We start from the raw sequence: 14,036 nt of genomic DNA, 5'->3' as shown, positions 1-14,036 counted from the left end.
ACCTTTAAATGTGATAATGCTGGAGAAAAGAACTAGGTTATTCTAGCAAGGAATAATGTAACCACACATTGCTTCATTCCACCTTCATCAGAAAAAAGACAATCCCAAAAGCAAATTTATAGAATCAGTTATAGGGCAACTCTAGTTGTCAGTCAATGCTCAATCTTATATTAATGCTACTTGTAGTAATCACTTTGTTAGGTACATAAGTAGCAATAAAGCTAAATAAGCCACAAAGAGCTCATTTATGTCTTCTTTGTTCTGCTTAAGGAAACAATTGTAAAATGTCTTTAGAAAATGCTTCATATTTAATTTTTTAGTAACGTGAAAGTTAAAATTAACGATGGGGACTACTCACAAAAGTTCTCTTTGTGGTTAACTGGATAAATAAGGAGTTATTACTGTCAGTAGGTGGTAGGTATTTGATCTTTAGTGACACTAGGCAGCAAGCTGTATCAGCTTATGAAATACTCAGATATTTCTCATGGCTTGGAAGAAAATTTTGGACACTGACCTTGCCACACAATAATAGGTTTCACTAGTTTCTTTAACTCATCCTTATTTTTGGTGAGCCATCATTAAGGTGCACCATGGTGGCACTTCATTAAGTTACAAACATCCACAGTGCAAACCCACAAATTGCAGTGATAACTTGTTAGCTCTTGGGAGGACTGAATTAACCTAGCACCAGTTGCTCAGACAATCGAGACCAGTCTCTGCTTACTGATTCCTGAAGCATTCATTACTTTACCACCATGTGTAATTAATTTTTAATATTCATTGAGAAAAGTACCTCCCACTATGATTCAAGGACAGCACAGATTCTAGAGGAGAAGAGGGCCAGACACAATCAAGTTCATATCCTTGAGTCCTCGGCAAGGATTTCTCTCTCTCACTTGCTCTCCCTCTCTCTCTCACATACACTTACATTGTTCTGTAAGAACAAATGAAGAAATACGACCAATTCATATATATTCTATTCTAGTTACATTCACCATCCTGTATCCTACATGTTTAAATATTCTGAAAATGTCAAAGCATATCCTGGCACAATGTAACAGTGCTGTTGAAAAAACAGAAACCCTATTCTTTAGTAATTCTATTAGCTCAGAAATCACGGGTGATCACCAACATCAGAGTCTTTTTGAGTTAGGAGCAACAAGATAGTTTTGTGGAATAAACACTGTATCTGGAATCAGATGATTTGCACTTCGAATCCACTTTCTTGATAAATGAACATATACATTGCGTAGTATATAATAAGCACTAAAATGCTTTCCTCCTTTCTACCTACAGCTAGAGGCACAGCATAATATAGGGGAAGTTACTGAGGTACTCCTAAACCTATCTCCTCCTGTTATTTGCCTCAATAGCATTCTTTTGAGGTAAACAACACTGCTTAAAGGTATCTGCCATGGTTGTTCCTACTACATTTAAATACTAGAACAGTATTTTTCTCTGTAATTGTTCATAATGTAAGCAAAGTCCTTACTTTCTTCAGAATTACCGCTAACCTATTACAATTTGTTTTGCAGAATAAACACAAATCTTATTCTTTTAGAATTAGCTGGGTGATGGGCTGGATCATGGTCAGTTTATGGGGTCCAAATAAGGGATAGAGAGAAAGAAAGGGAAGTAACTTCTGGCTCTTCCATCAGTTCCTTAGGCTTTCCATACCAATAAGTGAGTACTGTTCTCTCTTTCCTCTACTTTTGGCAAATTCTATTAAGAGACTATCAGTCTCAAATTCAACCTCTTGTTAAAATACAAAGTAAAAAGGACAGAAACAGCATCAGAAATTTATCATTTAATAACAAAATTATATATTAAGGCAAAAGACAACAGTGCCTGGCACAGGTGCTGTGGAAAAGCCTATCTTGGTGGTGGTGGTGTTCAGGAATCTCAAGCTCTGGAAAAAAGAATGAACTAAAATTAAGACTATCATGGTCGTTAGTATGTACTACTTGGCAGAATATTAGCTACATGCGAAAGTTTTGATGAAACAGGTTTTTAGAAACTTGTTTGAATTTCAGACTTAAAAAAATTTTCTCTTATGAGTCATTTATTGAACATTGCCATTTATTTCCATTGTTATTCATTGCCATAGAGCCCAATTATTTCTTTGTTTTCTTATTCACATTTAGTCTGCATTATCACCAATAAAAACCACAAGGATGCCATTACCTTTCACCATTTACCAATGCCTAACTCCTAATTTGCATTAAATCCTTGAAGAAATGTATCCTGCAGTGAATGACATATCCTTCTATAAAAAGTACTGTAAATAATGAAATAATTTTTAGCTCAGTATACACTAAAGATATAAAATGAGTGTGTATATACACTCAGTATACACACACAAAGCTACACACATAGTTAAACTGACCAAGATACTTTTATAAAACTTAGGTGTATGATATTCAATATGCTAAGAGTAAGTTAAGGGAGAGGAATATCATCTTTGAACATAAGACAGTAGTTTAATAACAACTAACTTCCATAAATTCACTTATCTATTTTGCTATTCACTCCCTGACCTGCAAATCTCATGCACCATAAGCGATGGCAAAAACTAAATCATTAATGCTGCCGATCCTTAGTGTAAGTTCTCAAAGGCCTAAAACCTTTCCCAAAAATCAGTATTTGAAACCTGTCATTTTAGAAAAAACAAAACAAAGACACTTTTAACTATTTTTACTCAAGTATAGGAAAACTTTGAAACAAGTTCCTCTAAGCACTCTAAGAAAACTCATTTTAAAAGAGAGGGCCATGAGGAGGGCCTGATTTCTAAGAATATCAGCCTGAGAAGTAACTTTATACAAAGAGAATGTCTGAGCATCTCTAAAAAGGGGAAAAAAGTAATTAAAATGTTTCATTCCACAAACTGAGCATGGTGTAAAAAAAAGACTCAAAATGGAAAATTTAATGAAAAGATTGAAACACTGAAAGCAAATTAATTTGATTAAAACACAAAGACATACACACAATGTATGAAGTCATTCAATATTACATGCTAACTGGCTTTGTATTTTCTTTTAAAATGTAATCACAACTTAGCATAAAACAATAAAGCTCTCAAGATAACCATAAAAAATTCTAATCAAATTTCACTCTGGAGTTTGTAATCTGTTAGCATAGTAGGCCTAAATAAATGTTCTGTTAAATCAGGGATCAATGCATGCTATTCTCCATAACAGGAGCCATATAAATTACAAGCTCTTCCATGCTTTTTTAACTAGATTTAGTACACTTCAAAATAAGCAGTATTCTCCATTCAGAGTTCTCTAATGCAACTCCTTTTATATCTTTTAGAATTTATAATTCATCCTAGTGCTCAATCTTAAAACACACACACACACACACACACACACAAAAGGATTTGCAATTGCTACTTACTATCTTATCTTGCACAGTAAAATTGTGAGTATTTGTTCTGTTTCTAAATCCACAGGTTTTGCTCTGAGGTTTCAGAAAGAAGCAACTTTATTTTCTTTTGGTTATTACTCATGATTTTAGCTTACAGATGATTAACTTTAACACTAACATCCTGCTATATTCCCATTTGAGTTGTTCTATTTATCTCAAAGGTAGACTTTATGTATTACCATTACAAAAAAATAACTATTTGCATAATACTTTATGATTTTACATCTATTACAAACACATCACAGGGAGCCTGAGGATGCATTCAGCAGCTTGTCATTCACCACTTCAAGACCCTTCAGAACCAAACAAGGGGGAGGGTGACATTTTGCTAAATGGCAGAAGTAGAGAAATGAATATAAATAACAAACCTTGAAGTTTTAAAAATACAATAGAAATTTAAAAAATACAAAAATATGATTCATATGTAAAAACGAGATAGTTTTAATTTGTAAAAGTCCATATCCTCTATATAGAGCAAGGTTATTAAAAGACTTACGTATCTTATGATACCGTTTCAAATTATCTAAAACTGTGCTACAAAAATAAAGAAAATTGCCATCTCGTTTAATTTTATAAATTAATATATTAAAACTGATTGCACCAATTACAGAATTCAGCTTTTCCTCGGCTTTATGAAATAACCTGAGTATCATTTCTTTATTATTATAGCCTAACCCTAAATATGCATATTAAGAATGTTTAAGAGGGAAATAATAATGATCTGACATGTTTAGATATTATGTTGTTTCATAATTTCTTCTTGGTAAAACAATTACAAAGAAAAGTATTTGAAGCTTCTGTATTTTCTTCCATCACCACCGGTCCAGGGGAAAAAAAAAAAAAACAAAAAAAAAACGAATGCTCAGTTATGTCACCTCCAGTCCAAATGCTCATAGCACTTGAAGCTTTCTGTAAACAATATGCCTCTGTACTAAATACATATCCCTTGAGCCACCATCTACTTAATTTAACATTTTTAAATGTAGTTTCATATGCAGCATAACACCATCGTAAATACACACACACACACACACACACACACAGAGGAGTGTGCAAAAAAGGAAGGAGGTGGAGAGCAAGAAATGGAGCACGTTGTTGTTTTTCATTCATGCAGTATAGTGATGTCAGTGTCTGCAGCAGCAGCAGCAGCGGCGGCGGCGGCGGCAGCAGGAGCCTTGACCTGTAGAGGCTAAAATCCACTGAAGTCAGAACCTCACAGAATTCAAAAGAAACTGAGTAGATACTGTTTGAAAAATTGTTCAACTGTTCATAGTATGGATTTTAAATGGCTAACTAAACAGAATAGATTAGTTGCACAGTTTTAATTTGGGTAGAGAGGGGTAAGGCAGGATGTGAAGTAACATAAAGGTAATATAATCAGGGAACTGAGGGCTGAAGAGCCTGCATTCAAAATCCCTTAAATCTAAGGAGCTGACAAAACCACCTGGTGTTAAAAACAGCAGAAAAGCCTCTTCTCTTCCCAATATAAGCTCTCTGGTGATGCAAATCTGTCTGCTGCACAACCAGACTCAGAAAAGTGTTTTCATCATTAGTACATTAAAATTGAATTAAACTCAGATGTACCACACTACAACAAAGAGGATAGTTTAAGCCTGATCACAAATTTCATTAAAACTACTTTATTAGGGACCATGTAATTCTTAAGCAATTAAGACTTTTGAAAGATGCAGAAAAACAAGTTGTACTATGTGTTGTAAGATGTTAGTGTTTATCAACAAAAGGGGAGGAGGCACTACATAGCCATTATATTGTTACAGCAACTACTCTTACTCTGCCCACAAAACCCTCTGTACACAATCAGTCTGAAATGGTTATTTTATGGCTGTTACATTAGCCCCTAAAAGAAAATCCCAAAACTCAATCTATGCACTGTTGAAGCTAAATCACTCAAAAATTTCTCTAACTGCTGCCTTCTATTCGTTCTTTTACCGCTCATTTCATATAGCTCCAGAAAATGTGTAAGGGAGCTGCATATGGCATTAATCTGTTAGAAAATGGTGGCCTTTTCTATAAAATACAGCCAAAGATGTGTGTTCAGTTGTGGTCATTATTAGGGCGATCACGTTGTTTTCATTCATTCATTCAGGATTTGCTGGAGGATGTCAGTTTCTGCAGCAGCTGGCTTGACCTGGGGGAGGAGTGGGGGAGCAAATTCCTCCTGGTGCATACAGATTACAGGAGATATTTCTTGGTGCTCATGTACACATACCACTGCACTACATCCTACTCTGCCATACCATCAAGTGGTCTGAAAACAAGTGCCTTAGCAACATGCTAATTACCCGCCAGAAATGTTAAAAAAAAAAAAAAAAAAAAGAACAACAACACTAAAACTGCAATCTATCACAACATAATCACTTTCTCCAAGTCTAAGACATTCATTAAAAAAAAAAAAAAAAAAAAAAAAACTCCATTAAAAAAAATTCCACATACCACATAACCGTACGAGCTCCACAGTGTTTCCCTTCCACGCAGAGAGTTTTCCACTCGGTATGATCAGTTGTCTCCACAATACTGCAGCAGGAGCAGCATCTGTAGCTCTAGCCTGGTATCTAATTATATTAGCTACTCCACTCTCCCTTATGAGCTTTAAGTCCCTGTTTTGGCTAATCTTCCTTTTCTCCCCCAGGACTCAACTAGATCATGCACTGTGTCCCCAGACATAAACAAAACCAAACCAAAACAGAAAACATTAAGGGAAGCCTAGAGCATCCACTAGCTCACCACTACCTTTGACACCTAACAAAAAAGAAACTTGAGATGCTTTAACAGCTCAACTGAACTGTTAAGTGTACTTAAAAATGGAAGGAAAAAGTGAGCACACTCCACAAACAGGTCTTTAGAAAATTACCATGAAAATCTTGAGTTGGGCATTGACTATTTCCAGTGAAGTACTGCTCTGATACATATGACTATATTAAGTAGAGAAAAAAGGGAGACGGGGAAAAAAAAAAAAAAAGAAAAAAACACTATACACTTCAATTGCATACCCAAAACTGTCTCCTCTACACATCCAACAGATAATCCTTACATCATAACTAATGCCACCACCCTTCCAAAAAAGAAAAAAAATATATATGCCAGTAATCACAGACACGTTAGGAACTTTGTAGGAAAGCACAAAGGGCTTGTAGACTACAACCACCACCTTATCGGCTGCCAGAGTTTGTGTGCGTGTATTTTTAAGTGTTTCGCCCAGCTCCTCCTTCCCCGCTACCAACAGCAAACACATGAGTGAGCTAATCAGCTCTTAAACTGAAAAACCTTTCGATGCAGGCGAGTGATGGAAGATAAAATCTGAGGGGCGGCATGTGGGTCAAATAAAAGTTGTTTTGCAGTTCGCTCCTCCAAGCCCCGCAGCGACCGCAGGGAGGTGAGATTCCCAAAGCCACTTTCACACCTTCGATAATGCACTAGCAAAGAGAAGCCCGGAGAGGCTGAAGTTTCCACGGAGGGAACCGTCGGGGAAGACGCAGCCCGGGAGGACGGAAGGGTTGGGCTCGCTACCTCTGCACACGGGCGAGCCGGGGCTCCGTCTCTCAGGTGAGTTGCTCCTCCGGTGGTTCTCGGGGGACCGTCTCGGGCGGCCCTTGGCCCGCGGCGTCGGCTCGGTTGGGGCCGCGGCCGGCTGCAGCGTCGGGCTGGGCGGACTGGGGCCGCGGGCCGCGCCGGGCCCCGGGAGGTTACCCAGCGAGGCGGCGGCGGCGGCGGGTGGGCGCGTGGGACTGTGCTGGCTGCCCCGCAGGAGCTGGTAGGGCACCGTGGCGCGGATGGGCTGCAGCAGCCGGCCGGCTCCCGCAGCCGGGGCGCAACCCACGCTGCCGCCGCCCGCTCCGTTCCCGCTACCGGCGGAGGGGGCGGCGGGCGGGGAGCCCGCGGCGCTGCGCCGCATCCTCTGCGGCGGGGGATGAGGGGTCTGAGAGGAACTGGAGGAGGAGGCAGTGGACATGGTGGCTCCGCGGGCCCGGGACGACGCTGGCCGACACCGAGGCGCGGAGCGGGCGGCGCGCGAGCGTGTGGGAGCCGGCGCGATAGTGCGTGCGAGTGTGTAAGGGGGAGGGGCGGGGGTATCGGGGAGGAGGAGGAGTCTCTTGGCTCCCCCTTCCCAACGCGCACCCCCGCGGCCTCGGCGAGGGGGGAGGGGAAGGCTGCGAAAACAAACGCCCAACGGCCCCAACCGCCGGGCCGGGCTCGGTGTGGCGGTCACGGCCGGGGCCGCGAGGAGCCCAGCGCCGCCGCCGCCCCGGGCATCGCGCTGACAGGGGAGAGGGGCAACAGTCCGGATCACGCAGCCTCGGGGGCCGCTCGCTGCCTCGCAGGGCTGCACGCGCGGGATCGCCTGGCAACTGCAGGGAGGGCCCGGACCCCTGTTTCTGGGGATCTGGGCTGGAGGAAAGGGCCTCGAGGTGTCTGGCTCTCCGCGGATTCCGCGCCACCGCAAACGCCGCCGCCGCCTCCGCCTGCTCCTCACTCCAAATGGCAACTGATTCCCCACCCGCACCCCGCCCCCGACACCGCCTACCGGCGCTTGGACCCGGCAGCTGCCGCAACGAGCATTTCCATTGGCTCTGCCCCTCTCCACCAGAACTCGAGTGATTGGTTGCAGAGTAGGAGTGAGAGGAGCACTTGCCAGTTAGAGTGGGACGTCCTACTTTGGAGGCGGGGCGTGAGGGAGTGGAAGAGTAAAGACGGGGGGGCGGGGGGGGGGGAGGCGCTGGCTGAGGGCGCAGAAAGAGGCGTGAGAGTTGACAGCCCTTGGGATAAGACGGAGGGTTTGACTGGGCTGACCTAAGAAAGTGGGTCCGTGTGTGACCTTGCGCGTGCCGCGACACCCACAGATACACACACACGCCGGTAAACAGGGCGCGAGGGCTCCACCCTCCTGGGCCAGTTGTACAACTTGAGACAGAGGACCCTTAAGGCTAATTTTACTTTGCAAGTACACCTGTTCTGGCGGGACGTTTTAGAAGTTGGAACCAGAAGAATATCCCTTCCCCTCTAACTTTAGTAATCGGAGCTTTTGTGGCTAGTAGACTAGTTAAAAGAACTTAAGGGCATCAAAAGCAAAGTCTAGAAGTATTGAAGAGTAGGCCAATACTTTTATAAAAGTCTATCCTAACATTTGTAGTTACGCAGTGAAAAGAGAATACCATCTTATGTTCCAAGACAATAACTGTGAATTGCAAGGGTTAACCAGGAATTGTGCATCATTACACCATCAGTTAGATATATTAATGGAGGGCACCCTGTTGCCCTTCCCCAGAAGCAGATGGCCTCTTGGGAGAAATAAATGCCAGACTCGCTGTAACAATCCACTGTGGTAAATTTGGTTTTAATTCTGCAGTGAAACTGAAGGGATACAGAGAATTTGGATGACCAACAAAAGCCTAAGTTTACCCTATGGTAAGCCAAGGTTTTAAACCTTATACAGGAACAATTAATTTAATGGTCTACATCAGATACTCTCCATTAATTTACATGAGATAAAAAAAAAAAGAGAGAGAGAAGTGGGTTATTAGATTGGTCTGCTCTTGGTGTCTGCCCACACTGACAAGCTTCCTGTGATTTCAGGCACTCTATGCAGGGGTTAGTTTCGCTTAGAGGAGCCATCCCTCTCTGCTTCCTTGTACTCTAAGACCAAAAAGCCTACTAGTTTCTGTAAAGTAAATGAAACCCAATAAAAATGCATCCAGTACTTCCCATTAAGATTGGTGGTAGTTCCTCACTTTATCATACACTAGAATAATTCTAGTAACTAGCTAACATTTAATGAGCATTCATCATGTGCCAACCACTGGTATAAGAATGTTTTATGTGTTAACTCATTTAGCCCTCCAAAAATGCAAAAGGTAGATACTATTATTCCCACTATGTACTCAGCTAAGTCACAAAAAAGTTAAATGTCTTGCCTGAGATTACTCAGCTAGTAAGTTGGGAGCAAAGAGCCTGACCTAGGTAAACTAACATGAGACTGTGAGTAAGCCCTCTGTTCTAGCACATCACAGCTTAAAGCTGTGGAGTACATGATTGGTAGAGTATTTACAACAGTCCACAAATCTCTTATGTGAGATAAGTTCTCATTAGTTCAAAAGAAAATTTACAAGTGAAGGCAGCCCATTGTGTATTTTTTTTCTTTCCAGAATGACCTATTTTAATTTAAATAAAGTAAAAACCTTACTCTTGCAAATTTGGTGTAATTGATCTATTGTGTTAGTTTTTCCATCTAAAGTAGACTCTTCATTGATTAGGAAATTGCATTCTTTTATGAGGAAAAAGAATAGCTTCTTTCCAGTGACTTTTTCAGAATATCAAGAACAAAAACTTTAACAGATTAAATATGTGAAGTTAAAAAAAAAGGCCAGTAAATTTCTAAGTTGTTGATTTGATTACAGCATAGTTTCATTATAGAAATGTCCTCTCTGGCCACTCCTAAATATAAGTATGGAACAACCTCAACACATTAGATTACAATAATTCTAAATTTAGACCTAGCCACAGTCATAATGATCAATACTTGATTTGGATCTGAAACCACATATGTAGCCATATTTTAAAGGTTTTCTGTGTCTGTTCAAATTTACCACAGCCAATTACATCAGACATCTAAAGCAAATCTAAATAACCCACACAGACAACTATCATCTTAAAATCCTGTTTTCAGTTATTTGTAAGTCATTATTACCTATTTGGATGTTCAACCAGCTTCTCTTTGCTAAAGAAATCTTAGTCCTCTCTTAAAACTTTACTCTTGTGAAATAAGTACTGATCTTCATGTGTGAGGAATTCAGTCTCCAGACAAATCAAAGGTAGGCTAAAATAAACTAAACCCTGCTTTCAAATCTCCATTTGTTGAGTTCCTAATAATGTTTATTCTTATCAAGGATGAGAGTGGGCTCCCAGGGCATAACAGAAGCTTTAGGAAAATATTCTCCGTAAATTGGAAAACCCTTAGAAGGAGGGGCAGATTGCTTGACTAGCAGAGCACTGTTATACTACTTTGCTAGTTATGGGAGAGAAAGGACCAGTGCAGATTATTTCTATTTGTTGAATATAAGCATGACAATCTCTGGAAATTAATTTAAGACTTAACATTAGTAATGACCTCTTTACTATGTTGCCCTGACTAGAATTAAAGACATTGAACAGTTTGGTGGCATTTCCACCTTTGTTCGTAGCCTTATGTATTGGCTGTCCACCATTAGCTCACTTGAGGCAGAATTCTATTTACTTCTTAGATCATATATGGTAATGGATGTATTTTAGATTAAATTAAAACTTGGAATCATTGGCTACATGTGATTAATATGCAGCCCCATGTGGAGAGAAAAATGAGGTAAAGAACCAACAGGCCTACGGAGCTACCAAAACCTCTCTTTTCTGGTTTCATCCAAGTTTGCCAGGCTGCACATCCAAGGTTCATCCAAATCTAAGAGGCAGTCCAGGCTGTCAGTATTAGCAATGAGGTCATGGCTGAGAGAGAACACTAAACAGATCTGCACTGATGCTCATCTTAAGCTGATTAAACTCTCTTGTAGGTGGATTCCTTATAGCAACAACAACAACAAAAAAAGCCTTGCCTGAATTTTAGTCCCTGGCAGATGCTTACAGTAATACTCCTTACTGCTTGTGACAGCCTATGTGCACCTTTGCACTAGGTGTTCCCTCTGCCTGAAAAGTTCTTGCCCCAGATATTCACATGGCTTTCTCCCTCATTTCCACCAGCTATTTACTCAGATGTCACCACCTTCACAGTGGTTCCAGTGTTCTGAAAACCCTTGTTAAAATTGCAAGCACCCCCTAGGCATTACCTATTCTCTGTCCTACTTTTTTTTTTTTTTCAGAAAACTTATCACAATCCAACTTATTATATAATTATTTTTTGCTCTGTCTGCCTAGAATATAAGAGCCATGAAAGCAAGACTTTGTGTTTTATAGCTGCTGAATCTTCGCAGTAGTGCTTGGTACATGGTAGACAATCATTATTTGCTTAGTATCGTTGAAAGAGTAGCAAATTTTAACCAGTGTTTGTCCCATGAACCAGAACTGTGGCTTTTATTAGAAAACATACCTATAATCATAGGTATATCTGCTGAAAAGACATAGCCACAGAGTAGAAAAACGTTCCATATGGCTACTATAAACCATACAGATATTTGCATTAGATCTGGCATTCAAACAGAAAGCATATCTTGTATTCTGGTCCTTATACAGGCAAAGTGAAAAATATTAGCCCTAGTGTATCTTGGAGGCTCATCAGAGGTTGGAAATGGACAGTGAAATTGGTGATGGAGAAACAGGCAGTTGAAATTTGCAGAAAAAAAAATAACCAAGTGAAATTGACAGAGAAGCACAGTTGAGGACAGTTAGGGAATGACATCTGCTGATTTGTAGGTAGTTCTGTCTCACTGTTAGGAACAGTTATTCTCAAGAGGCCTGTATAAAGGAACTGAAAAAAAAATGTATTTAAATAGAAAGGAACATTTCATGTAAGTAATAAAAATTTTGCTGTTTCTTTTTCCCTAGTTTTATTGAGATATAATGACATGAGATTATATTGAGATATAATGACATGAGATTGTGTTAGTTTAATGTAATGATTTTGCACTATATAGGTCTAAAGTGTAAAATGATTAACAAAGTAAGGCTAGCTAACACATCTATTACCTCACATAGTTACGTGTGTATGTGTGTGTGTGGTGAGAACTTTTAAAATGTATTCTTTTAGCAACTTTCAAATATACAATATAGTATTGTTGACAACAGTCACCTTGTTGTACATTATATTTCCAGAATTTATTCATTTTATAATTGGAAATCTGTATCTTTTGACCACCTTCACTCATTTCCCTCACTGCCCATGGTCTACCCCTGATAACCTCTCATATGTTCTCTGATGAGTTTGGGGTTTTTTAGGTTCCACATTTAAGTGACATCATATGGTGTTTGTCTTTCTCCATCTGACTTATTTTGCTTAGCATAATCCCCTCAAGTTTCATCCATGTAATCACAAATAGCAGGATTTTTTTTCTTTTATATGACTGAATACTATTGCATTATGTATATTTTATATTTATTTATATATGTTTCCATGTCTTGACTATCGTAAATAATGCTACAATGAACATGGGGATTACAAATACCTCTTTGAGACACTCATTTTCTTTGGATATATACCCACATGTGGGATTGCTACATTATATGGCAGTTCCACCTCTAATTGTGGGAGGAATCTCCATCCTGTTTTCCGGGATGGCTGTACCAATTTACATTTTTACCAGGAGTGCCCAAGAGGTACCTTTTCTCCACATCCTGACTGGCACTTGTTATCTCTTGTATTTTCTGGAAAAGAAATTCTAACAAGTGTGAGGTGACATCTCATTGTACTTTTGATTTGCATTTCCCGGATGATGAATGCTGTGAAGAATCTTTTCATGTACCTGTTGACTATCTGAATATCTTCTTTGGAGAAAGTGTCCGTGTAGGTCCTTTGACCATTTCCTTTGCTGTCTGTGCAGAAGGCTTTTTAGTTTAATGTAGTTCCACTTGTTTGTTTTTACTTTCATTGTTTGTGCTTTGGGCATTGTATCCAGAAAATCCTTGCTGAGACCAGTGTCAAGAAGCTTTTCCCCTATGCTTTGTTTGTAAAATAAATTCAAGAGAAGCAACTGAAATGGGGGATATTTTATTTCTAAATAGTAAATATCAGAAGAGTGAGTATATAATTCTTCCTACAATGATAGAAAACCGTGATGAGGACCACCAGTTTTTCAGCTTTCATTTCCACAGCAATTTCTATTGCCAACTATGAGGCCAGGGGCACATTCCCTAAGCTGATATATAAGTTGACTTTTATCATTTAACTAGAAGACTATATGGTACAAAGCCAGGACGTTCAGAGTCTAAAGATGTGGGGACGAAAGAACTGCAAATATTCTCTTTACATGGTGCGGCATTCCATTTGTTTTAGTTCCAAACATGGTGTCAACAATACATGAGACCAATAGTAGTCCTGTGAAAAGAGTATACTTGATAATTGTAGTATTAATTTTTTAAAGATCACTTTAGAGTGATCAGAATGTGTCCCGGATTAATTTCCTCCTTATGTGTCTGAATTTTACTTTTTACCACATGAGTGAGTTGAGGGACTGTTGTTAAGGCGCATTCAATTCATCAGCAGTGCTTGACTAGAGAAGTTTCTTAGTATTTTAAGCTTTTTGTAGCACACAATTTTCAGTGTCCTACTCAGCATCTTATTGAAAAGGCCCACACCAATACATCTAATAGGCCTATATGAAGGTTTAATAGCACATTACTGGTTGCAGGCCTTAGTAACTCCTCACCAAGTTACTTATCAAATGTCTTGGGAGTGTCAGAAACCACTGTATGCTCTGTGGGGCACATCTGTTCTCACACTTTGGTAAATTGTAGTCTCTCAGAGGCAAAAAGCTCTGCCGACAAATAGAGCAAAAATCGTGTCTAAACACAGGTCCTCAAGAGGAGAACCATAAATAAAATACTAATGGAAGTGATGGGAGAGAAAGATCACTTTTGAGGAAAGGCATCAGGAAGAAGAACATGAAGAAGTCTCG

The 14,036-nt window shown here is 39.8% G+C and overlaps 1 protein-coding gene across 1 annotated transcript in view; it reads right to left on the bottom strand.

Moving 5' to 3' along the window:
- Positions 1–14,036, bottom strand: part of GLCCI1 (glucocorticoid induced 1) — a 149,681-nt gene that overhangs the window by 97,344 nt on the left and 38,301 nt on the right. Inside the window, exon 3 of the mRNA XM_045496396.1 lies at positions 6,955–8,072. Within this exon, the coding sequence (XP_045352352.1) occupies positions 6,955–8,072 (1,118 nt within the window). The remainder of the gene's footprint in view (positions 1–6,954; positions 8,073–14,036) is intronic.

This window comes from Leopardus geoffroyi, chromosome A2 (genome assembly GCF_018350155.1).
Source record: "Leopardus geoffroyi isolate Oge1 chromosome A2, O.geoffroyi_Oge1_pat1.0, whole genome shotgun sequence".
Lineage (NCBI taxonomy): Eukaryota > Metazoa > Chordata > Mammalia > Carnivora > Felidae > Leopardus > Leopardus geoffroyi.
The sequence above is the reverse complement of the archived record's forward strand: the minus strand, read 5'-3'. Positions and strand labels throughout refer to the sequence as shown.